This window comes from Psammomys obesus, unplaced genomic scaffold, assembly GCF_907164565.1.
Source record: "Psammomys obesus unplaced genomic scaffold, mPsaObe1.curated_primary_1811, whole genome shotgun sequence".
In the NCBI taxonomy this organism is placed as follows: domain Eukaryota; kingdom Metazoa; phylum Chordata; class Mammalia; order Rodentia; family Muridae; genus Psammomys; species Psammomys obesus.
This window is the reverse complement of record NW_026590767.1, coordinates 470,351-493,289: the sequence shown is the minus strand read 5'-3', so window position 1 is coordinate 493,289 and position 22,939 is coordinate 470,351. Positions and strand designations below refer to the sequence as shown.

Below are 22,939 nucleotides of genomic sequence, written 5' to 3'. Positions count from 1 at the left end.
CCGGCGGCGCGGTCGGTGGCCGCGATTTCCCGCCATTGTGAGAAGTGGAGGTCGGGACCGCCTGGCCGCCCCAGTCGCTGGCCAACAGTTCGGGGCGTTTGTCCCCGTCACCGCCGCCACCTCTCCTCGAGGCGCTCGCAGGCCCGCGGCTCGCGACGCCCCGCGCGTGGGAGGGCGCAGACGAGGAGCGGCCGAACCCCGGAGGAGACGCCGGCGACCGAGCGCGCTCGGCCCGCGGAGGAGCGCCGCACGGGCCGCGCCGGCCCCGGCCCACGGCGCCATGCCCTGTGGAGAAGACTGGCTGAGCCACCCGCTCGGGATCGTGCAAGGCTTCTTCGGTGAGCGGCGCGCGCCGAGCAGGGCCGGGCGGGGAGCGGAGCTGGGGGCGCCGGGCCCGCCGCGCGGCCGCGGGGACGGCGGTCCGCGGAGCCACCTCCGAGGGCCCGCGTGGCCCCGGGCCTGGCCGCCGCCCGGCCTCCCGCCCCCGGCGAGCGCTGGCCGTGATTGACGGCCTGGCTCCCGGCGGCTGGCCTACCCAGCCCGGGTGCTGCACCCACGGAGGGCTCCCCTGGCCCGCGGAGGGGACCTCGGGGCGGAGGGAAGCCACTGTGCGTGTGCGAGCCCGCGGGATAGTTCAGCACTTCCGGGGTGTGTGTGGAGGGGCTGTCGCCCCGTCGCACCCTACCCGGGCTTCCACGCGTCCCCCTGAGATCGGAGGGGCATGCCTCATTTTCTTGCTCTGTTGACTTTAGAACCCGTCTGCTCTGTCACCTGCTCCCGGGCCAGGGCTAGCAAGAAACGCTCAACTTTACACGAGTTGCTAACAGAGCGCCAGCCCAGAGGGCTGCCGGCGAGCCGAGTACATTTCAGTTGTCGTTGTCATCGTTACTTTTTTTGGTTAACTGGACCTTTGGTTCCCCCTCGCACCCCTGATTTTGGTGTGCCCTTGATGGCGGAGTAGAACCTTATTGGAAACCCCTGATAGACCCTCAGCACCTGACTTGCGTTGGAATGAAAGGGTTGTAGAATTCTCTTTATGTTTAAAACATAATGGCTGAAGGGTATTTCAGTATAGAGCCCATTTAGCATGTTTAAGGCTCTCGGTTCAGTCCCTAACACACACACAGACACAAACTGACATTCTAGCGAAAAATTAGTAAGAAGCTGGAGTTGTCAGCAGCTCAGAGCTGATGTCATGAAATAAATCCCTTGTTTCCTAGACTAATGCAGGCTTGGTACTCATTGTGTAACCCAGGCTAGTTGAACTCAGCCCTCTTGCCTCAGTCTCCTAAGTCAGTACCTCCATGGAATGTAATTTCTGTAGTCGGGCGTTTCATGCTCCCACAGGAACTATTCATTTTACTTAGATTTCTAACTGGTCATGCGTTTCCCGGGGTGAAACCAAAGCCAACAGAAGGAAGAAAGGCCGGCTGGATATTCAGATTCTAGCCAGTGGGAACACACAATCTGATGAAGAGGGGCAGAGGATGTGCAAGCCCACGAAAGAGGAAAACATGGCTTGGGATAGAGCTCAGTAGCAGAATGCCTGCCTGGCCTGCTGAGTGCCATGCAGGTGGAGAGAAGCAGACTCGTATGTAGCAATCAGGGTGGTTTTCAAAAGGCATGTATAGGTGGCTAGCCTGTGGTTCTGTCACCTGTAGGCAGAGGCATGATTTCTAGTTTGAGAAGAGCCTACACGGTGAGAACCTGTCTCAAAGGGGGGGGGGTGTATGTTCTTTCACTAAATGCTAGTAATTGAAGTTTGAAATCTTGGACCCAACAACTGGTTGTTGAGAATAATAATGGCTCCTAAATGCCAAGCAAAGATCCAGTTCCATACTAGCTGAAGGTGCAAATGCATAGATAGGTTTTAGGAAAAATCCCTCCATAGTTAAAGGTTCGGGATTTAAAGAGCTAAGTTCTGATAACTGAATTCCCGCCCGTATCCCTGGCTGTCCTGGAGCGCATGGAAATCCTCCTGCCTCATCCTATGGAGTGCTGGGATCACAAACGTGTGCCACCTTGCCAGAATATCCATTTTTAAGAAAGATCCCAGTTCCCTGGCCTTGCTGTTGGAATGACATGTTTTAAATGTAATACAGAGTGAATATATTGTCCTATTTTGTTCCTTAAGAGTGATCCTAAGATACACATTTCTTTGTAGTACAGAAAAAAATGTAATTTGATTATAAATTCTACAGTATTTTCTAAATCTTGACTAATGTTTTGGGAAGGCTATTGTCCTCTGAATGACTCCTGGAGAGGAGTATAATCTGCTATGCTCTGTATTTCTGCTGTTTCCTGTCGCTGTGATTACATTAAGCACCTCTATAATAAGAGCATTGAAGGTATTGTATCAAAAGTTGGAGACAGTTTGGTTTGTTTGATTTTCAGTTTTGGTGTTGGGGATTGAACCCAGGACAGGCAAGCCCATACTCCACCACGCAAGCTATAGCCTCTACTCCAGGGAATTCTTTCAGCTCTTGTTTTTCTTTTCAGGTAGAAAGATAATTCATATCTGTTTAAAATAACAAAGGGAATGAGGACGGCCTCTGTCTTCCACGTTTAGGGCATCCACTGTTTGGTTTGTCACGGTTGTCTGCTTCCTTTATCTGTGTTGGGTTTGAACGTAGAGCCTAGAGTGCTAGGTCAGCTCTGGCCAGCAAGGCATATCCCTAGGCCTCTGTTTAATCGCATGGAGTGTGTGTGTTGCTGTGCTAGGTGCAGAGCCCTGGAAGTTCACACGTGCTAGACAAGGGCTCTCCTATTGCGCAAACATCGAGCCCCCGTAGCCTAGGCTGTTCTGAACTTGTTACCCTCCTGTCTCCAGATGTGGAGATTATGGTGTGGGTTACACCCTTGCCCAGTAGTTGTTTTTTTTTTGTTTTGTTTTGTTTTTTTTTAAGACTGAAGAGTGTAATGTTGTTCATAGTATTCTGAAATACATGTTTTTGTAATGTTTTGGGCATCTTCCCATCTGAGGGAATTTATTTTTCCATTGAATTTTTTTCCCTGTTGTATGTTGTTACATGAGCTTATTATCCTATCATATATTTTAAGTTAGTGACTAATCTAGAACTGTGTTGTCTGATACAGCATCCACTCACTTAAATTAGTTAAAAATTACACAAAATTAAAGGTTAAATTTCTTGATGTTACTAACTACATATCAAATGCTCATTAGCAACATGTGGGTAGAGACTATGAGGCAGCAGAAGTGCAGACTATGAAGAGGCTTATTTTTGTTATTTTAAACTATGTATGTGTGTGCTAGAGTGCGGGTATGTGTATCTGAGTCTAGTTGCTCTTAGAAGCGAGATGTATAGGACCTCCCCACCCTCACCCCTACCCCTACCCCTACCAGCATACACACACACGCGTGCGCAGACTGGAGTTACAGCTCTTGTGAGCCTCCCAACATGGGTGTTGGGAAACTCAGGTCCTCTGGAAGAGCAGTTCTTCATCTCCCCCATCTCTCTAGCTCCCTGCCTGTGCTTTTAAGATAGAATCCTGCTGCGTAGTCCAGGCTGGCCTTGAACTCACTGTGTAGCTCAGGCTGGCCTCAGCCACTTAAATGCTGGAGTCACTGGCATGTGCCTCCCCACTCAGCTTCTATCTGTGTATTTTGTCAGCTTTCGTTATTAACTATCTCTTAACGGTGTCCAGATCTTCGACACTGTTGCCATAGCCCAGGATCTTTTGGTTGCTTTTTGGATACCTGCAACAGCCTTTCTTGTTTCTAGTATTGCTTCTTCCCTCTTGCACTTTCTGTGCTGGAGCCTGCAGCTTCCTGTTGCTTCTAGAGACTTTCCCCCTTCAGTTTTAGTTTCGTTATATCCCCAGTTCTCCATTCTTTGACCTCGGCTTCAGTGGAGATTACAAGCATTCCTCAGTGCATCCAGCTCCTTTTGACCTTAGTGTCTGATCTGTATACCTCTTTTCTTCCTGTGGTACCCACTGTATAGCCCAGCTAAGGTCTTGAGCCTTAGCCTTCCAAGGACCTTTTCTTTTTTCCTCTCTCCCTGAGGTAGGAGAGACAGGGTTTCCATGTGTAGCCTTAGCTGTTTTTTTTTAAATATTTATTTATTTATTATGTATACAGTTGTATGCCTGCATATCAGAAGAGGGCACCAGATCTTACTGTAGATGCTTGTGAGTTACCATGTGGTTGCTGGGAATTGAACTCAGGACCTTTAGAAGAAGCCAATGCTCTTAACCTCTGAGCCACCTCTCCAGCCTTGGCTGTTTTGTACACTAGGCTGGCCTTGAATTCACAGATACCTGCCTGTCTCTGCCTTCCTGAGTGCTGGGATTACAGGTGTTTGCCCCCACACCCAGCTTTGTAAATTTGCTTTTTTTTTTTTTTTTAATGGCTAAAACTAATAGGCCTCTGTGTGTGAGTGTAAAATATTTTGTTAGGGACTGGTGACTGGGTGCTGTTCCAGAGGACCCAGATTGGATTCCCTGCACCAGTGCGGCATTCATACCTGTCTGTAATTCCAGTTACAGCTCCTGGGGATAGGATGCCCTCTTTTGACCTCTGCGACACTGGGCTCTCATGTGGTGTGCAGATATATCTGCAGGCAAAACACCCACATACATAAAAACTAACAATTGAAAAGATTTTTGTTTATTCATTCAAGTCTTGATGGCCTCTATATTGTTTCCTGCCTTGAGTTTCTGCTCTGACTTCCCTGAATGATGAACTATAGTCAGTAAGATGAATTAAACCCTTTCCTTCCCAAGTTGCTTTTCGTCATGGTGTTTTATCACAGCAATAGAAACCCTAACCAAGAAATATGAATTCTGATTTCTGCAGTTCTTTTTTGGAGAATTTCTTTTTTATTATAGCCATTTGGGTGGGAATAAAGTTGTGTGCTGCTGGGATTTTTTTTTCTTTAAATATGGAACATGTAACAAATTGCATGTCATCCTTGTATAGGGTCCATGCTAATCTCTGTGTTATTCCAATTTTAGTGTATATGCTGCTGCAGTGGATATAATGCTGGGATTCTTATTTTAATTTCTCTAATAACAAATAACATCTTACATGCATATTGGCATTTGGGTCTTCTCTTTGAGGAAATGCCTGTCGAAAATTGAGATGTGGTGCTACATGCCTGTAATCTCAGCACTTGGAAGCAAAGGGAGAAAGTTTGGTTTGCTGTCAGGTCATCCAGCCTGAGCTACATAGCGTAGTGCATTCCTAGACCATCTGTTCAAATACTTTGCAGGTAGTGAGTAGGTGAGGCAGTATTTCCTATATCCCAGGCTGGCTGTGTACACGCTGATCAACCACTCCTCCAACTGAGGTGTGTCCCCAGCCTGTTTCTTTCCTTAAACCAGCTGCCATGTATTCTAGGCCAGCCCCAGACTCACTAGGTAGGCAAAGTTTCACTGTTGTTGCTGTTTGAGACAGGGTGTCTCTGTGTGGTCTTTGCTTTGTAGACCAGGCAGGCCTCAAACTCAGAAAGATGCTCCTGCTTCTGCCTCCTGAGTGCTGGGATTACAGGTGTGTGCCACCCCCTTAGACAGTGATTTTAACTATCTTTGTTGACTTGTGAGGTTTTGTTTCCTTCTCTCTAGTCCACAAGCAGCCAAGGATTGAAACTGGGAGTTGTCTCCTCCTTAGCAGTATGACCATGAATTTTTAATTTTGATAAAAGTCTAATAATTTATTTTTCTTTTTCATATTTGTGGATGTCCGTGTATTTGTCCAGCATTTTGGGAGAGGGGTAGCTAAACATAGACTAGAACCTAGAATGCCACTGTTCTAAACACTGTTTGCTTTTACAATCTAAGGCTTTTCTACCCATTTTGTTTTAATTTTATATATTTTTGAGCAAATTATTTAAATTGTTTTAAGTTCACAGGAAAATTGAGTGAAAGGTAAAGATTTTTTGTGTAACACTCCACTTCCCCAAAATGTTAAAATTTCTTCCCAGAGAAGTATATTTGTCACAATTAGGAAGTCCTCATTGGGCCAAGAGATGGCTCAGTTTGCTGACTTGATGACCTGCATCCGATCTGCGGAACCCATGTCTAAAGGTGGAGGGAGAAAGTGAATCCCAGAGTGTCCTCTGACCCAGGTTAGAGTCCTGGTAACTCCATGATAACTCCATTTTTTTGGGCTCTGATGCCCTCTTCTGACCTCTGCCAGCCCCCACACAGTATACATACACTCAGGTCCCACACCTACACATAAAATAAAATGAACAAATCCTTAAAAACTTGTCCTATGGCCTCTGCACACAATTTTAATTTAAAGGAAAATTAACTTGCTGTTATCCAAAGTCCATAGTATGTATCACTTGGGTAATGTGATAGGAATGTATGTAGCTTAGTGACAGACTGCCAGACTGGACTCCGCCTCCCAGCAGCAGTGAATGAAAATTGCTGCTGTTAACCACTCCTGTTGCCAAGGCCACGCACTCTGCTGACCTGCATGCTAGGGCTTGTCTTTTGGGTGGTTTGGTTTGGTTTGGTTTGGTTTTTCCAGACAGGGTTTCTCTGTGTAGCGCCAGCTGGCCTGGAACTCACGGAGATCAGCCTGCCCCTGCCTCCAAGCGCTGGGATTAACTGACTGGCCAGGGCTCCATCTTTTTAATGGTCAGTTTGGACACTTTCTCTTCATCTGCATGTACTATACTGTTCTGATTTTCCCACTCTATAATGGTTTGTCAGTCTGTCTGTCTGGCTGGCGTGCGTGCGTGTTTGTGTTTGCTTTTTTTTTTGATAGTTCCCTTCATGTAACAGAAAAGTAGTAAGTCTAGCTTATTCTTATTTTCTTCTGTGGCATGTGTCTTTGGTGTTTTCTTTAAACAGTTATAGCCAAACATGCAGATTTCCTTCTGTGTTATACTCTGTGGGTTTTATAATGTTCCTTTTATTTGTTTAGTTCTGTGCTCTAGTTTAAGTTAATTTTGTGACAGATTTGAGGTTTGGTCCTAAATTGCAATTTTTGCAGTGATCCTTGCTTGTTCCAACAATTATTTCTTACACTTCTTTCTCCATTTTTTGTTGCTGTTTTGTTTTTGCTCCTTTGAAAGTTCAGTTAACTACACTGATATTGATAAACTTATAGGCTATTTTGTTTACTTGATCTGTTTTGCTGATACTGTACATGTTTTTGTTTGTTTTCCTCCTTTTCTGAGACTGGCTGTCTTGTAGTGCAAGCTTGCCTTGAACTTGATCCCTCCTTTCTCTGCCTGGGGCTGTGGTTACATGTGCGTACCCACACTCTTTCTTTTATGAAGCACTAAGTATCAAACCCAGGGCAAGCACTCTTTCACCTGAGCCACATCCCCTTCACCTACAATTTTGTTTGCATTTTTTTTCCCTCCTGAATGGCTTGCTAGAAATTTTGTCTTATTTTTGTTTTATTTTTGTCTTTTTCTTCTTTATCTTTTCTCCTTCCTTTCCTCCCTCCTTTCTTCCTTCCTTCTTTCCTGAACTCTCTGTGTAGCCAGGAAGTCCTGACTTTGAACTTTTATTCCTTCTGCCTCCACCTCCTAGGTGCTAGGATTATGACTGTGGACTGCCCACCCAGCAGTTTATTTATTTTCATATTAATCACTTGTGTTGATTGTTTGTTCCCCACTTCTTTGGTGTTTGCCCTTAGTTTTATTTCTTTCTGACTGTGACTCTGTGTGTTGGAAATTAGTACACTCGTCTGTTTTTGTTTTTTCATGTTATTTGATAAACATGTTCAAAGAATTTTTTTCTACACCCCACTTTAGTATTCTGCAAATACTCATTTACACAGAGTGATTTGTAATTCCTTGGTGGGAATTTTCTAACATCCTCATATTCCTAAAGGTGAAGTAAAAAGTGGTTTATTTGGGGAAGTTGGTTCATCATGAGGGAATTATGGTTTCAGGAATTTATTTTTATTTTTATTTTTTTTGAGACAGGGTTTCACTGTGTAACCTTGGCTGCTCTGGACTTGCTTTGTAGACCAGGCTGGCCTTGAACTCACAGAGATCTGCCTGCCTCTGCCTCCCTGAGTGCTTGAATTATAGACATTCACCACTGCACCTGGCTTTCTTTTCTTGTCTTTTCTTTTGTATTTCTACATTTCTAATGGTTAGTGAACATAACAATGCATTTGATGTCCACTGAGTTGCCCTAAATAGCTAAAACAGAACATTTTGGGAATATGTCACACTTAAGAAGGGGCTGTTTGCATTACTCTAAGTGTTGCGCTTGTTTTTAAACTCTATTTTTATTTGGGTTATTTAAGCCTCTACCTCCCTTACACCAACCCTTTAACCCTAGGTGAGAGAGAAGGTCAGGGGGGAGTCGCAGGCTCCTGACTTCTCTCAGCCAGTTAGGGTGGGTGGGTTCTTTCGGGCTCTACCAGTCTCCGTCAGCAGCAGCACCGCACGACCTCCCCCCCCCCCCCCCCCGCCCCCCCTTCTGTCACTGCTCTGTCCACACTGCCACCCCTTCTCTTTCTCAGGTCTTGTATTTATATCCTTCAGAGCCCTAGACCACACCCCTCTATATGCTGTACAAAGCAGGTCATTACCAGCTGGCAAAGACCACACCCCACAGGAGGCATTCATCAGCTGTGGACAAACTAAAGCCCGAACTAAAATCCCACACTTGGGATTAAAATGATATTTACATAACATAACTGAGTTTTTAAAGAAACCAAAACCTCCATTACAACTAAGAGAGGGGAAATTTCCTCTTCCCCAATCCCAGGTGGTCAGCCTTAAAAATAATACATATAAGCAACACTAAATGGACTCAATAGGTTGCATGTATACATCTGTTAACATATATATGCAATAATGATAATGAAGAATAAAAAGTTAGGAATTTGAAAGGGAGTTGGCTGAGAGAGATAACAGGTCATGGGAGTTGATGGATGGAGAAGGGAATGATGAAATTGTGTGTGTTTGTTGTTTATTTTTTCAGCATGGGGTTTCTTGGTGTATTCCTGGCTAGAACTCACTCTGTAGATCAGGCTGGCCTTGAACTCAGAGATCCACCTGCCTCTGCCTCTTGAGTGCTGGGATTAAGGTGTGCACCACCACTACCTAGACAAACCCAAGTTTTAAAATAAAAACCCAAGTTTTTAAAGCTGTCCTAAGAAGAAAATAAGAGACACAGCTTTACAGCAGGCCTGCTCACCAAGAAGATCTGGCGTACAGGTAACAGCTGCAGAGCCGAGAGTGTGGACAGATGTGCAACTACAGTTGAAGAGCTGCTTCTTTCAGAAGTTGGAAAAGCTCTGAGAGTGCCAGCCAAGCAGGCTCATGTAGCGTGCTCACCTAAATGACACGCACTGTCCAAGCACACGCGGAACTTTGGCCAAGATAAGTAATCTGAATTATGAACAAATATCAACAGACATCAGGGAAGGGAAGTCATTGTGTGTGTTCTGTTTGTAATAGGGGATTGGCTATCAGAGGATGACAGGAAAATTCAGACTTGTAGAACACTTAGAAACAGTCAATAGATCAAAAAGAAGTCCCTATGAAAATTAAAATTATTTCTAGCTAAACAAAAATGGAGACGTAAGAACATTTTCTAAGCACAACCAGAGACACTGTGTGTTAATTTGAAAAGGCTTCAAGCATTGTTTCCATGTATAAAATCAGAATTGAAAACTAAAACCCAAGTCACATAGAAGAAAAGAAAAGGAAATAATGAAAGAACAGAAATCAAGAATTAAAGACAAACAAAAAAAGCAAATCAGTGAAACTTCTTGAGACAGTCTTGTGTAGTACAGGCTGCCTAAGAACTTGCTGGTAGGTGAAGGAGATTTAAACTTTCTGAGGACAGTCTGCGTATTTCCTGTGTTGCCTCTCCTTCCTTGAGGGACTGAGCTCAGCCCAGCACGCACCTCTGCTTCAGTGGCTACCAGCGTGGACTGTGACCCTCCTGCCCCTGTCTCCTGAGTGTAGTCATGGTTTTTGCAGGTGAGCTACATGTGCAGCCTCTCTGTGCTTTTTCTTGAGTGTGTTTAGGGGTGTGTGCATGGGGGTGGCTGTAATTGGGGATTGAACCAGTGAACTAAATCCCTAACCCTTTATTCCTTTTTTATTATCAAAGTTGATAACCCCCCTAGCTAGCTAGGAAAGAAAAAAGACAGATGAGCTATACCAGGAATGGGGAGGTGATACCACCGTGGACTGTCCAGATAGAAGGATGAAAACAGGAGACCTCGGGATACATATATTCAGCAACTTACTTAACTTCCTCTTCTTACAGCACCTACACCAACATAGTGGCTTGAAACAGTATCGATTCATTACTTCACAGCTCTGGAGGCCAGAAGCGTGACCCATGAGTACCACTGGAGTAAAAATCAGGTTGTCAGCAGCATTTGCATCCCTGTCTGTTTTGAGAGAGGATCTGATTCCTTCTTTTTTCTGAGCTTTAAAGAGTCTCAGTTGGTAAAATGCTTGGCTTGCAAACATGGTGACCTGAGTTCAATCCCCAGAGTTTATGTATAAAAGCTGGGCTTTGAATGCATGCCCTTAATCCAGCACTGGGGAGGTGGAGTTGGCAAATCCCTGTGGTTTCCTGCCTAACCAGCCTACAAGTTCCAGGCCAGTGAGAGACCCTTTTCAGAAATAAGTGGACAGTGATGACAGCACCCTAGCTTGTCCTTTGTCCCTGCACATATATGTACATACACTCACATGCACAAACGAAAACCCATATGAATTTATGAATACATTAACCCCCTCCCACACACACACACACACACACATCCTGCCCCATAAAAGTCTGCCTACATTAAAATGGTTTGGGCCTTTTTAGCCTTTAAAACCAACCAATTATACTATTTTCCTGTCACTCTGACTTGGTTTGTCATGGGTTCTAACTGTGTAGTCAGGACTGGTCTGGGACTCAGATGCCTCCTTACCTAGCTTGATAACTAGCTTGTCGAACCTTTCCTCCTCGCTCTCCCTTCTTCCACAATGAACCCTCTGGATAACTTGCTTATTTCAAGGTTGCAGGGCACTCTGTACCAAAGCCACAAACTAGTCAACGTGCCTTTCCTCCAGCCTCTCCCATGTTGTCTTTATGAACTGGCCTACTCTAGTTCCCATACTAAGTGGAACCATCCTATTTTTCCCTTCTGTTTGGTTAAGTCTTCCTTAGCAACGTGTTTTCAGGGTCTAGCTGTGTTATTCTCACCTTGTTTAATCTTTTCCTTTTCTCACTTTCTTTTCTCTTTAATCAAAGGAGCACAGAATAATCCAGTGGCTCAAGAATATTCTTTGAAACAAAGCCAAACATTTATATCCATAGAAATCTCAGCCTAAACCTCATACTTCACATAGAAATTATCCCAGTTCCTGTCATAGATCTAAGAACAAAACCTGGAGTATGGCACCAAGGCTGTTTTATTCTTCATTTTTAAAAATTGAATTCATTTGTTAATGTAAGTGGGGGTGGTGCACGTGTGGAGGTCAGAAGACAACTTAGGGGAATCAGTTCTCTCCTTCCATCATGTGGGTCCTGGGAATTGAACTACGGTGGCCATGCTGGGCCCAAGTAAAGGATAATATGTGGAAACTCTGCTAAAGCAAGTCTTTTGGGAGTGTTTCTAACAGGCTCGGCCCCATCACAATTAGAAACAAATCCCCCCTATTCACCACCTATTTAGAGCAGCCATGTGATAAATACAAAGGCTGCCAGACATGCAGGCTAGGGTTTTAGCCCACATAAACCGGCATTCTGTAGATAACTCCCTTTTTGGTATCATTTTCATCACCCATTAAGTCGCTCCTGCAGACTGCTTACTCATCCAGAGGGCAATACACTAATAATAATAATATTGGAGAACAGGCTGTGGGAGAGAGAGAGCCTCAGACATCCTGTGCACATATGCACCGCTAGAGTTCTAGAACATCACGTGGTAGTTCTAGAACATCACGTGGTAGTATGGTTGGTGTTGAAAGACAGAGTTAAAATTTAAAGTTTTTTTTCTGTTTTGTTTTTATTTTGTTTTAGATGGGTTCATGTAGCTCAGGCTGGCCTTACGTAGCTGAAGAACCCTGAACTCCTGATCCTCCTTCCTTTGTCTCAAATACTGGCGTCACAGGTATGTCATTTACACCCTTACAAGATTTCTCGTTTTTGTAGTGTTGGGAATTAGACTGAGACTGTGTGTGTTAGACACTGACCTATAACCATAGCCCAGTTTAAAGGTTTTGGGGGTTTGTTTGTTTTGTTTTGCTTCTTGAGACAGGGTTTCAACATGTATCTCTGGCAGTCAAGGAACTTGCTTTGTAGACCAGACTGGCATTGAACTCTGAGATCTGCCTGTCTGATTCTAGAGCCAGGCAACCCAACATCACTTAGCTAGTAATATGGCTGTTGGTGCCAAAAGACAAAAGTGCACATTTAGGGGGCTGTTAAGAACACTGTCTACTCTTCCAGAGGTCCTGAGTTCAATTCCCAGCAACCACATGGTAGCTCATGACTGTCTAAAAAAATGGGATCCTGTGCCCTCTTCTAGCTTGCAAGTGTACATGCAGGCAGAGCGCTCATTCGTAAATGAGTAAATTGAAAAAAATTACAAATTTAGTTTATTAATCTTAATTTTTGTTTTGTAATATTTAGAATTCTAGAATTGGGCAATACTTCATTCCACAAGATAGTTAAGATTTTGATGGGCTGAGGGGAGGAGTTTTTTGATTTTATAGAAAGCAGAAATAAAGGGGAAAGCAGATTGTTTCCAAGGTGTGTTCCTTGTCACAGGTGGGAACATGGAGACTGAACAACTGAAAAACAACTGGTTAGTGTCTGGATACCTTAGGCTGCTGGTAATAGATCTTAGCCATTCTGGTAGGTGTAAGGTGTAACCACTGCTCAGACATAGCCCATGGTAACTCAGTATCCAAGTGGGTTCCCTAGTAAGGGGGACATGGACAGTTCATGTTTCTGACATGAACTCATGAGCTTCCTTGCTAGGCCATAGATAAGGACATTGCAGCCATCCTGAAGATACCTGATAAGCCAGAGCCAGATGGAAGGAGAGGAGGACACCCCCTTCTCAGTGGACTCGGAAGGGGGCAGGGAGGAGATGAGGGAGGAAAAGAGGGAGTGAGCTACAGCTGGGATACAAGTGAATGTATAAAACTATTTAAAAATAAAAAATATTAATATTTAAAAAAAGAAATACAATAGAGATAAGCTTATTGCCAGGCTAATTCAAGTTGGGTATTTGGGAGAATTTGCTTGTTCTCTCGTTTCTCCTGGCTTCTTGGAAGGTTAGTAAAAAGCTTAGTTCATGGTGTTTTGGTGGCATAGAACTTTAGTTTTAGCATGCTAGCTATTTTATTTTAGTCATGCTTTCTGTACATTTGCCTCTTTGAAAACAATTACCTGGAAATTCTAATACTGGTCACATTTGACTGAAACCTAATCTAATCATAAGGAAACATCAGGAAAAATCCAAAATGAATTTGGGGCAGGAGGTCTTACTACAGAGCCCAGGCAGGGACTCTTGCTGGTATTACAAATATGCGCACCACCATGCCCAGCCCAATTTTTACTGAAAACACTTGGGTGAGTTTTGTTTTGTTTTTCAAAACAGAGTCTCACTACTTAGCCCTGGCTGTCCTCAATCCAATACTACAGTTACAGTTTTGAGCTACCATGTGGGCGCTGGGAATTGAACCCAGGACTTATGGAAGAGTAGCCTGTGTTCTTGACTGCTGAGCCATCTCTTAAATCACCTTGATCTTTTAAATATGTGTATGTGTGTGGGTACAAACATGTGAATTCAGGTGCCCCCGTCAGTCAGAGGCTCTGGATTCCTGTGCTTGAGTGTACATACCTACCCTTGGATACATATAATTAAAAGATAAATCTTTTTTTAAGTATTTGAAGTGTTATAACAACTGTTTAAATTTAAGTTAATCTTAGGAAACACAGCGAAATATATAGAAGGCAAAATGCATGAACCTTTAATGGGTTAGGGAAGAGCATTTGTGAGTGATCCGACAGGTGGAACAAAGATGCAGGTGCCCTGTTTATACAGGTTAAAATCTTCAGATTGTTGCAGGTGAAGGCGTTCAGCAGCCGAGCCTGATGACTGGCCTGAGTTAGATCCCCAGGAACCAGCTCCTACACGTTGTTCTCTGGCCTCCTTACACGTGTGTGTGCGCATGTACACATGCCAAACAAACATGTGACTTAAAACTCTCCTCTTTCCATGTCAGGGTGTATTACTCCATATAATAAAGTATTTTGAGCTAAATGCTTTATATACTGTAGCTTTTGTTGTGCTGCTAAGATGGTGGCTCTCAGTTGTTAATGCCAGAGAGCTAAGGGGCCAGGACCCATTTGGGAAGCTTCTTGAATGCCTGTGAATGTTCCAGTTGCACATTTACTTGCATTAAGAATTTTTCTAATTTTTAAATTATTTATTTTTATTCTGTATACATTGGTGTTCTGCCTGCTTGTATATGTGTGGAAGAGTGTCAGATTCCCTGGAACTGGAGTTAGAGAAAGTTGTGTGCTGCCGTGGGTGTGCCAGGAATTGACCCTAGGTCCTTTGGAAGAGCAGCAGGGCTCTTAACCACTGAGCCCTCTCTCCAGCCCCTGTCTTTACTATTAAGCTTACATGTTACTGACCTGAACATAATCTGTTGGCCTGTATTGTACTTTGATGACCATATTTTTCTTTCAGCCCAAAATGGAGTTAATCCTGACTGGGAGAAGAAAGCTATTGACTACTTCAAAGAAAAGTTGAAGGAAAATAATGCTCCTAAATGGGTACGCTTACTGCTGTGTGTGAGTTGGTTGTCTATAGTTTCTCTCAGCAGAGTAGAAAACACACACAAACACACAATTAGAAGTAGAGAAGTGAGTGCATACAACAGTTCCGAGTAAGAGTAAAAAGGCTTTGGTCTGTTCCTCCTGTGTTGTGCCTCTAGATGGCAGTAAGTGACTTCCTAGTAAACTGTGGTTCTAAGAATAGCTCCCACCTTTGTTTTTTTCCTTCCTAAAAGAATGGGCATGTGTGAATGTTCAAAGGAACTCATCGAAGTATGTGCCATTCTGCTGATTGAAAGGATTCGGGAGTTCCTTGTTATAGTTTATTTTTACAAATTGGGGGCTTGGGAGACTGACAAAAGAGGATCATGACTAGTTTGGGACTAGCCTGAGCTCTTACTGTATTCCAGACCATTCTGAGCTACAAAGTGAGACCCTGTCTCAAAAGAAAGAAAACAAGGAGGCTGGAGAGATGGCTCATTGGTTAAGAAGAGAGACTGAGTTGAGTTTCCAGCACTCACATGGTGGCTCACAACCATTTATAATAAGATCTGATGCCCTCCCTGGTGTGCAGGCACGCATGCAAACAGCATTCATGTACATAAAAATACATAAGTAAATCTTTAAAGAAAGAAAACATGCTGAACTAAGTTAAAAGAAGGCAGCCGGAGAGGTATTACACATAATATTCATGCTTTTGGGAGGAAAAGCATCCTGTTACAGTCAAGTGTTATCACACAAACTTGGAACAATTCACAGGAAAGTTCTTTCTTCCTCGGCAGATGACATGTTGAGCAGTGGGAGCACACGGCTTCTGGAGAGGGCTAGATTTTGAATGTGTGTGTGTTTAACATTTTGCCAACAACTTTGCTGACTTGCTTGTTTTCTGTGAAGGTACCATCATTGAATGAAGTCCCCCTTCATTATTTGAAACCTAACAGCTTTGTCAAGTTCCGTTGCATGATTCAGGATATGTTTGACCCTGAGTTTTACATGGGAGTTTATGAAACGGTTAACCAGAACACAAAAGCACGAGTATGTACTGCTTTCTCTTTGAACCTGTCTATTTACAATTTGTAATATTAATTAAACTTATACAACTTTGTTTTTGTTTGGGTCGTAGGTTCTTCATTTTGGAAAATACAGAGATGTAGCAGAATGTGGGGTATGTATCTTTTACAATAATTTGAGACTTTTTTAAGCATGATTTTCCACCTAAAAAGAGAATTTATCTTTCTTTGGTTGGTCTTCAATATACTTGTCTTGTGTGTGTATGAGTTCTAAAAGATCAGGCAGAATGTTTTTTATTTGTCTTTGTTTTTTTTCTGATACAATTTTCTTATTTGTCTTTTAAAGATTTCTGGCAAGATTATATGACAGGATTTTTTCTTAGTATCTCTAACTAAAAAGCACAGTGTATGACTATTTCTTTAAACGAAAATGAAAGATTAACTTAGACTTAGCACTTTTCAATTAGATATAATTAAATCTTTACTTATTTGTTTGTTTTGTAGGGCAGGGGGCACACACCGTGGAGGTGTGTGCATTCGTGTGGGTCCTAGGACTTAAACCCAGGTCATCAGGGTTGACAGAAAGTGCCTTTGCTCACTGAGCTATCTTGTCACTCCCTCAATTAAATACAGTTAAACTCACCCTGCTTTTCTAGGGGAAGGGTGTGTGTGTGGGTGTGGGTGTGTGTGGGTGTGTGTGGGTGTGTTAGAGATTAAAGAAGAATAGTCTTTACCACTGAGCAGTACCTCCAACTTAAAAATACACGTTTTTTTTGAGTGAGGTCTCACTGTGTAGCCTGACTGGCTTGATGTGGAACCTGTATCTATTCTGCTTCTACCTCCTAGGTGTTGGAATTATAAGTGTTTTACTACCACACTTGACTTTACGTATAGGTTTTAAAACAAAATTTTCATTGATAGAAGTAATGAAACCACTCTTTCATGTATCAGTAACAGAGAAAGCACAGAGTATTGGGTGTTTTGTACCTGTGAAAGGGGTGGCCACTTTACTGCATGTAGGGCTTCATGAATGTTAGCACCCAAAGGGAGAGTGTGCAGGTAGGAACTTACCAGAAGACATTTGTAAAGGAACTGTAAACTATACCCTTTCTGTTTCTTTCTTTGCATTGCTTTTCTGGTAATAGGGGAACAAGACTTCATTTGTCACCTTTTCAGCATGTGGTGTCTTAGTTGGGCCTGTGAAAAGTTTGTTTTTATTTTAATAGTAAAAAAAGACCATTAGCATCTCTAAATAGAAGAGATAGCTAGTAATGTCTGCTGTCATTTGCTTTGTGTTTTTCATGGGTTTTCTGTTGAAACACAGGCTCTATTTGTTCATTGTTGGGAAGAAAATAAGAATTATAGGTGGGGCTTAGCCAGGCAAGTCAGTAGGAAGGTGGGACCTCTACTGTTATCTTTCCTGGGCCGAGCTCTCTGCTTTATGGAGCCTTCTGTCCATCAGCTTATTGGGGGCTTTTTACTCTTTATTTACACAAATTTTCTGAGAGTTGAATGATAATCCTAATTAATACTAGCTACAACTACAGACCCTAGTGCAGGTCAGAAGAGTTGTTCCTAGATGAAGAAGGCACTTTAGTGTAGCAGGCTCATGGGACAAAGCACCAGTCTACATGGGAAGCTAGAGTGGAGCATCTGACAGTGACTCAGAGTAGAGGGCTCATGCACAGATAGATTTACCTGGTCTCACCCATGCAGAGCTTCAGACCCTGCCTGACATGTCTTCCTTTTATGGTGTGTCCGTAAGACAAATGTGATACCATGTTAATGGACTGACGATCAGTGCTTCCTTAAAAAGCCCCAGCGCATCGGTGGTAATATACTATTTAAGGTTCCAGACTCAGTACAAGTCAGTAATCTTGGCATGACACAGCCACAGGCTCAGAGAGAGAGAGAGAGAGAGAGAGAGAGAGAGAGTGTGTGTGTGTTGGCCTTTCCCCTTCAAAAAAAAATTTTTTTTTTTTTGAGCAGAGTGTCAGGAGCTTTTAATCCCAGCACTTGGGAAACAGAGGCAGGCAAATCGCTTGAGTTCAAGACCAGCTTGGTCTACAGAGTGAGTTCCAGGACAGCCAAGGCTACACAGGGAAACCCTGTCAAAAAAAAAGACAAAAAAAAAAATCTTAACTAAGAGCCCCATTCCAATAAAAAGGACCTGTCCCCTAGAAAGAAAGAAAGAAGAAAAAAAAAGAGAGAGCAAATAACAGTTTGAGGGTGGAAAATGTAGTTGAGGTAACAGAATGCTTTCTTAGCTGCATGAGGCACTGGGTTCAAGCTCAGCACTCAGGAAGTGGATCAGAAGTTCAAGGTCGTCCTCAGTACATAATGAATTTGAGGCCATCCTGGGATACATAAAACCTTGTTTCAAAAACAAAACAAAAAAATCAGTTTCAGTGTAAATATGAGTAAAATGCATGTTACTTGTGAAAATAATGTAATGAAATTGGTGATATTATATACATTTGTGTGAGTGTGTGTGTTATCAGTTTCAAACTTGCTATCATGAGGAATTGTTTTATTTGTTTGTTTAGTTGGTTTGGTTTGGTTTGGCTTTTTGAGACAGGGTTTCTCTGTTTAGCCCTGGCTGTTTTGGAATTCACTCTGTACATCAGTCTGCCTGCCTCTGCCTCCTAAGTGCTGGGATTAAAGGAGTGTGACACCACCATCTGGTTTATGGTTTTGTTTTTTAAAATGGGAGCTTGGGAGCTTGGGAGATGACCCAGTAGAAAAGAGCAATTGCTGCTGAGCCTGAAGGCCTGAGTTCAATCCCTGAAACCCACATAGAAGGAGAGATCCAACTTCTGCAGGGTGTTCTCTCACTTTCATGTGTTAGCCATAGTGTGCATGTATCCTGCCTCCCCACATGCACAGTAATACATGAATAAATGTAGGAAAAATGGAAGTTGGAAAGCCGGATGTAGTGGCTTATTCTTGTAATCCCAGAACATGTGCCATACGGTGCTTCCCAGTATTTGGGAGTATGAGACGGGAGAATCACAAGTTTCATTCCAGCCACAGCTGCATATGGAGATTCTGTCTTAAAAAAAGTTTGAAATTAATTCCTTATTATTTACATTAGCATGAGGTAACGACATTTATTAGAGTTTTATAATATGAAAATGTGTTTTTTTTAACAAAAAAATTAAAAATTCTTTTTTGTATATCACAGCCTCAACAAGAACTTGACTTAAGCTCTCCACGATGTACCACTTCAGAAAGACAGACCTTCTACTGTGTCCCAGTGCCTGGGGAATCTTCGTGGGTCAAAGAGATATCCTTTATCTGAACAGCACTATTTGCTGAATGATTCTTTAAAAAATCAAATTTCAGATTTTATATTTGTATTCTTTTTACCCTGGTGACATTAACTAGGAAAAATGTATTCATATTCATTATGTCTTTAGTAAGACATAAATTTAAGTATTCATCACAGAAAAATATCTAAATTATGATATATCCCATTGTAAAAATAGGTTGAGATAGATTTATAGGTACTTAAATATTATCGTGATAAAAGTACATTTTCAAATTAGAATGCGTTCTATTTTATTTATATATATAAAATTTAATTTATTTTTTATGTGCACTGGTGTTTTGCCTGCATGTATGTCTATGTGAGGGTGATGTGCAAAATATTGGCACAAGGAAAGGCTATTTAACATTCCTTTTGGTGAGACCTTCCAATGATATCTCTTTATGGGACCAATATTCTTATAAGTTGACAGTAAGAAAGCAGACCTTTCCCCAACATGCTCATGCAAAGAGATTATGAAAAAACAATCTTTTAAATAAATTACTATCAAAGGCCATGACTTAGGTAATAAAGGCAGCAATGAGATTCCAGACTGTAAAGAGCCTATTGGCTGAATCATCTTATTTATGGCTCTTAAATCTGTTAACATCTTCCATCTTCTGATTTCTCTTTTATAACAAACATAGGGGAATTCCTTGGATTCCTGTTAGATTCCTTAATTTGTTGAGCATTTAGCTGTTCTTGTACCAGATGTTCTGCAACCTGTAATTTTTCTTTTTTCGTAGGTCATTGATCCACCCATGCAGGCTTGTCCGTCAGGCATTTTAAAGGTTTGGCAGTTGGTACCTTTGAAAGACCAACACCTGTTGTGTCCTGCTTATGGACAACCTGGACATTCTGTGACTGCTCTCAATAATACCTTTTAATATTTTTTTTCAGAAGCATTCTTTATTTTATAGTTTGTTTCTGAGACTGGAGGAATGTTAATCTGTGAGGGTATCAGAAGCCCTGGAACTGGAATTTCAGACACGTGTGAGCTGTCGTGTGGGTTCTGGAAACTGAACCCAGGTCCTCTAGAAGAGCAGCCAGTGTTTTTGACTGCTGAGCCATATCTAGCCCTGCATTCTAATTTTTTTAAAGATTAGTTTTAAAAGTTCTGTGTGTGTGTTCCTGCGAGGTCTATGGGCACTGCATACTCACAGAAGCTCATAAGGAAACTGAAAAAGAGTTTTCACACCCTTTTGAACTTATAGGTGGTTATGTGGGTGTTGGGAACAGAGCCTAGGTTCCCTGCAAGAGCAGCCAATGTGCTTAACCACTGAACCATCTCTCCAGCCCCAGTAAACTGAGCCTTGGATTACACATTTCAGTCATTTAGTTAAAACTGTTGGGTGTTTGGGGGGTGGTTTTTTATTTTGTTTTGGTAGTGTTTGTGTGATGCAAGGTCATATACAGCTCAGTTGCTGGCCTTCAGCTCCTGATCTTCCTCCGGCTGCTGGAATTACATGCACCTCTCAGCCTGGCCAAACTTTGATCTTTTCATAAGTAGTCCCTGTCCCCTTTAATGCACATGGGTTCTCTAGTTTTGCTTTTTTCATCTTCAGTGATGTACTTTCTTTTTCTTGCCCTGTTTTCTGTTGCCGGGAGTTTGTCAGATGCTCTCTAAATGATCTCTGATTTCTGTCTCCTTTGATTCCTGCTCTTTCCTTCAATCTTATTTTGTCTGGGTTTAGTTTTTCTATCTTTCCTGTTATAAAGAGCTGAGGGTTGAGCCCAGCCCCGTTTGTATGCTAGGTAAACACTCTGCCTCTGACCTACATCTTCAGCCCCAGAGTTTGTTTGTTTGTTTGTGTGAGATACTCAGTTATTGATCTCAGATTTCCTAATATTGGCAGTTAATACTCATAAATTCCTTTTTAATAGTAGAACAATAACTCCCTCTGTAATCACCACTTTGGTTTCTAATTGTTTTTTGTGATCTCTGATTGTCTCAACACTGTCATTCTGTAGTCTCCCTCCCTTTGTGTTATCATCATGTATTTAATTTTACATAAACTTATTTGTATTTATTTATTTGTTTATATGTGTTGTTTTGCTGTTGTTTGACTGAATGTATGTGTGTGCCAAGGGTATGCCTGGTGCCCTTGGGGGCTAGAAGAGAAAGTTAGATCCCCTGAGACTGGAGCGGCTATGGGTGCTGAGGATGGAATGAAGACCCTCTGGAAGTCAGTGCTCTTACCCACTGATCTGTTTTTCCAGTTCTATTTTTATCTATTAATTAATTAGCTAATTTAAAGGTATATCTAGAAGAGAGCATTGGCTACCCTGGAGCTGGAGTTACAGGTGGTTGTGAGTCATCTGATGGGCGTGTTGGGAACTGAACTCTGGCCTTCTGTTAAAAATGTGGCAGGTGCTCATAACTGCTGAGCCATCTCTCCAGCCCTTGTTTGTTTTACTGTCACTGTATTCTATATACACTGAGAGAGGAAAAAAAAAAAACTTCATTATTTATACTTGTGAACATGCTTACTCTCTCCAGTTCTCTTTTGTTGTTTGTGGTTTGTGTGAAATTATTTTCCTTAGACTTTCCCCCCTTTTAAAAGAACAGGTCTTAGGGCAGTGAATTCCTTCATGAAAGTTCAGCTGAAAGTTTCTTCAACATTTTTGAATGACGTTTTTACTAGATGTAAGGTTCTTGATTGGCACATACTTCTCTTTGCTGGTGTTTTAATGATGCAGGACCATTGTCTCTTAGCTCCATTCTTTTTTGATGAAAGGTTACCTATCATTCTTATTATTCCTCTTACATAATACATCTTTTGTACTCTACTTGTTGCTTCTAAAGTACTCTTTCTCTTTTGTTCAGCCTTTTACTATGGTGTGCCTGGGTGTGAGTTTTGGGTTGGGGCATGGTCCCCTGCCCTTCTTTTTTTAAATGTGAGTTTCTTTTCTTTTTGATTGGTTTTGGTATTTTGCGACATTTTTGGGGTTTCTCTGTAGTCTTGGCTGTCCTGGACTAGCTTTGTAGACTATCATGGCCTTGAATTCACAGAGATCTACCTGCTTCTGCCTCCCTGCGTGCTGGGATTAAAGGCACATGCCACCATGTCCAGTTCAGAATGTGCTTTTCTTAATTGAGTTTTATTGAACCTCCTAGTTGTGGATTTTTCAGAAACAATTTTAGTCATTTCTTCAAGTACTTGTTTTGTCTCAGTGTCCATATGTAAAACACAGAATGGTCTGTGGGAATGTATGTGTGCCCTGCTGGGCTTTGCCGCTGCCTGTTAATGTAAGCTCTGGGGAGGTAAGCCTTTCTTTGACTGAGCTGTCTTCTAGCTCTTTTGTGGAATGTCAGTCACATCAGTCTCCCCTTGAGTACCCCCCAAATACTAGAGTTTTGTTTTGGGTATTTGGTGTTTTCCCCCTCATGTTCTAGTTGAATTGTTAATGTTAACTTGTGTTCAAATTCACTGAGTTTCTTTTCTCCATCTCCAAATTAAATCTCCAAATTTGTGTGTGTGTGTGTGTGTGTGTGTGTGTGTGTGTGTGTGTGTGTGTGTGTGTTTCTGAGTGGTTTGGGATGGGGGCAGGGTCAGAAGAGGTAGTCTGTGTTTTTGTTGTTGTTTCTCTCATTTTATATCTTATTTTCCGATCTAATTTTCCATCTGTTTTTTTTTTTTTTTTTTTTTTTTTTTTAGTAGTTCTATTTCTCTGAATATTCCTCATCTATTTACTGGTCTTTGTTTTTGAGACAGTGTTTCATGTAGCCCAGGCTGTGCTTGAATTTGGCTTATCTCCCTGGATGACACTGAATTTCTGATGGTCCTGCCTCCACCTCCTGAGTGCTGGGCTTACAGGTGTGTACCCCCACACCTGGTTTATGATGTGCCAGGGATTAACTCGGGGCTTT

General features: G+C 42.3%; 1 protein-coding gene and 1 pseudogene across 1 annotated transcript in view; one reads left to right on the top strand and one right to left on the bottom strand.

The window, feature by feature from the left end:
* The window catches only part of Mcmbp (minichromosome maintenance complex binding protein), a 44,186-nt gene continuing 21,247 nt past the window's right edge, over nt 1–22,939 (top strand). The window contains exons 1-5 of the mRNA XM_055608930.1: nt 1–338; nt 14,666–14,751; nt 15,646–15,786; nt 15,875–15,916; nt 18,946–19,047. Of these exons, the coding sequence (XP_055464905.1) occupies nt 281–338; nt 14,666–14,751; nt 15,646–15,786; nt 15,875–15,916; nt 18,946–19,047 (429 nt within the window). The 5' untranslated portion in view covers nt 1–280. The remainder of the gene's footprint in view (nt 339–14,665; nt 14,752–15,645; nt 15,787–15,874; nt 15,917–18,945; nt 19,048–22,939) is intronic.
* On the bottom strand, nt 4,899–4,999 carry LOC129678250 (U6 spliceosomal RNA; annotated as a pseudogene).